Source organism: Pterocles gutturalis, unplaced genomic scaffold, assembly GCF_000699245.1.
Source record: "Pterocles gutturalis isolate BGI_N339 unplaced genomic scaffold, ASM69924v1 scaffold20026, whole genome shotgun sequence".
Taxonomy (NCBI): domain Eukaryota; kingdom Metazoa; phylum Chordata; class Aves; order Pterocliformes; family Pteroclidae; genus Pterocles; species Pterocles gutturalis.
In genome coordinates, this window is record NW_010098284.1 from 12,166 (window position 1) to 13,859 (window position 1,694).

The 1,694-nt window shown below is 60.9% G+C and overlaps 1 protein-coding gene across 1 annotated transcript in view; it reads right to left on the minus strand.

Moving 5' to 3' along the window:
* Positions 1 to 1,078: 1,078 nt before the first annotated feature.
* IL10RA (interleukin 10 receptor, alpha) overlaps positions 1,079 to 1,694 on the minus strand; it is a gene marked incomplete at its 5' end in the record, with an annotated part of 2,424 nt that continues 1,808 nt past the window's right edge. Inside the window, 1 exon segment of the mRNA XM_010072471.1 lies at positions 1,079 to 1,694. This exon segment is cut by the window's right edge and continues 36 nt beyond it. Coding sequence (XP_010070773.1) covers positions 1,079 to 1,694 — 616 coding nt within the window.

Here is a 1,694-nt window from a genome sequence, read left to right on the forward strand (position 1 = left end):
GAAATCACCACAAGCTGCCCAGGTCCCTCTCCCTGCCACTCCGCCGGTGCTTGCTCCCACAGCACAGCGCTCCCCGGGACGGCTGCCCTGGTCCTCGGATGAGTGTGCAGCTCTCGGTGGGCTGCCTTTGTTCTTCTTTTGTTCTAGCTGTGATGTGGAAGCGCTCTTCCCCGTGTGAGGGTTGCCCTTTGCGGCACGGGAAAGTCCGTCTGTGAAAACGGAGAGCACAGCTTGACCTTAGAAGAGGATGTACAGATGAACGAACCAAATAAATAACACCACATCCTTTCTGTATTTACAAATTAAATAGAATAAATAAGGTCTGCATGAAACAGTGGCAGAACACGGACCATAGTGTGAGCAGGGCTGCCCTGGCTCGTGCTGAGCTCGTGTGGCAGCTGCTGCGCGCATCCTGCACCCCATGGGAGGTACTAGTGCCCTGGGTCTCCTCCATAGGGGCTGGATGCCAAAGGGTCTCTGTAGGGTCAGGAAAGTCCCTCGTCCCCCTCAAGTGAGGTCAGCCGGCTCCGCGCTCCCAGCGGCAGGATGGCTGACATCAGGCTGCTCTCGGTGTCTGTGTTGTGAAAGGTTTGGACGGTGTCGGTGGTGGACATCAGCTGGAGGAGCCCGGCGCTTGCTGGGAAAGGGGGAAGTCAGGGGTGAAGCGCAGTGCTGGCCCCAGCCCCAAGGGTGGCCCTGAGCCTGGGGGCTGCATGCCCTGTGCTGGGGCATCCTTGTGCACATCCTTGGGCTCAGTGGTCAGAGGAGGGGGATGAGCCCCTCCAGTGTAGTCTGTCCCTGCATCTCGTTAGCTTTACACTGGAGGCTGGCTGGAGGGAAGGTGCAGGGCACACTGGGGGATGGCCACAGCTGTACCAGGGCCAAAGCAGCCCCACAAGTAGCTAAGCTGGTGCTCCTTGGGCGAGTCTTGGCCAGGACACCGCTCAGTTTGAAGCATGAACATTCAGGGTTGGTGGTAGCTTATCGGAGTAGCTGGCCACCGTGGGCGGTGGCTAGAAGAGGTAGTTGGGTCAGTACGTGGGGCTGCCGGGCACCCGTGCCCCAGCACAGGGACGGCTCACAGGCGGCTGTCCTTGCTGTCCCCAATGAGCAGGCTCAGGGGGTTCATCTGCAGTGTGAGCCACTCGTTGGTGCTGAGGCTGGAGCCGAGGGGCAACGTCCCCAGGAGGTCAGTGTTGAAGATGTTCAGGTCAAAGGGAGTTTTCAGGAGCTCGGGGCCAGCTTTGGAGGCCAAGGGAGCACCCGGAGCCCCATAGCCCAGCAGAGCAGGGGCTTGGGGCCCCATCTGGCTGCAAAAGTCCCAGGCAGTGGGCTCTGGAGGGGCTCTCCATGGAGCAAGGTCCTGTGTGTGGCTGCGGGGATGCTCGGGAGAAGACTGCTTCAAATACCCTTTGGCTATGGGCAGCTCAGAGCACTCTACATCCAACACGATGTCAGCAGTGCTTGGGCACTGCGGGGATCCTGCACAGCCCGAGATGGGCATTCCCTTGGCTGGGCTCTGCCTTGGCTCCACCGTGCCCTGTGACTGCTGCAGGTACCCCCGGAACTCCACGTCTTGCTGGCTGTCCTGGCCAGGGTCCCCTCTGGGGGGCTGCTTGTCCTCTCTGGGGCTGCCAGAGGAGCACATGGGGTGAGGGCAGGCGCTCTCCAAGCCCACCCCACTGTCATCACTG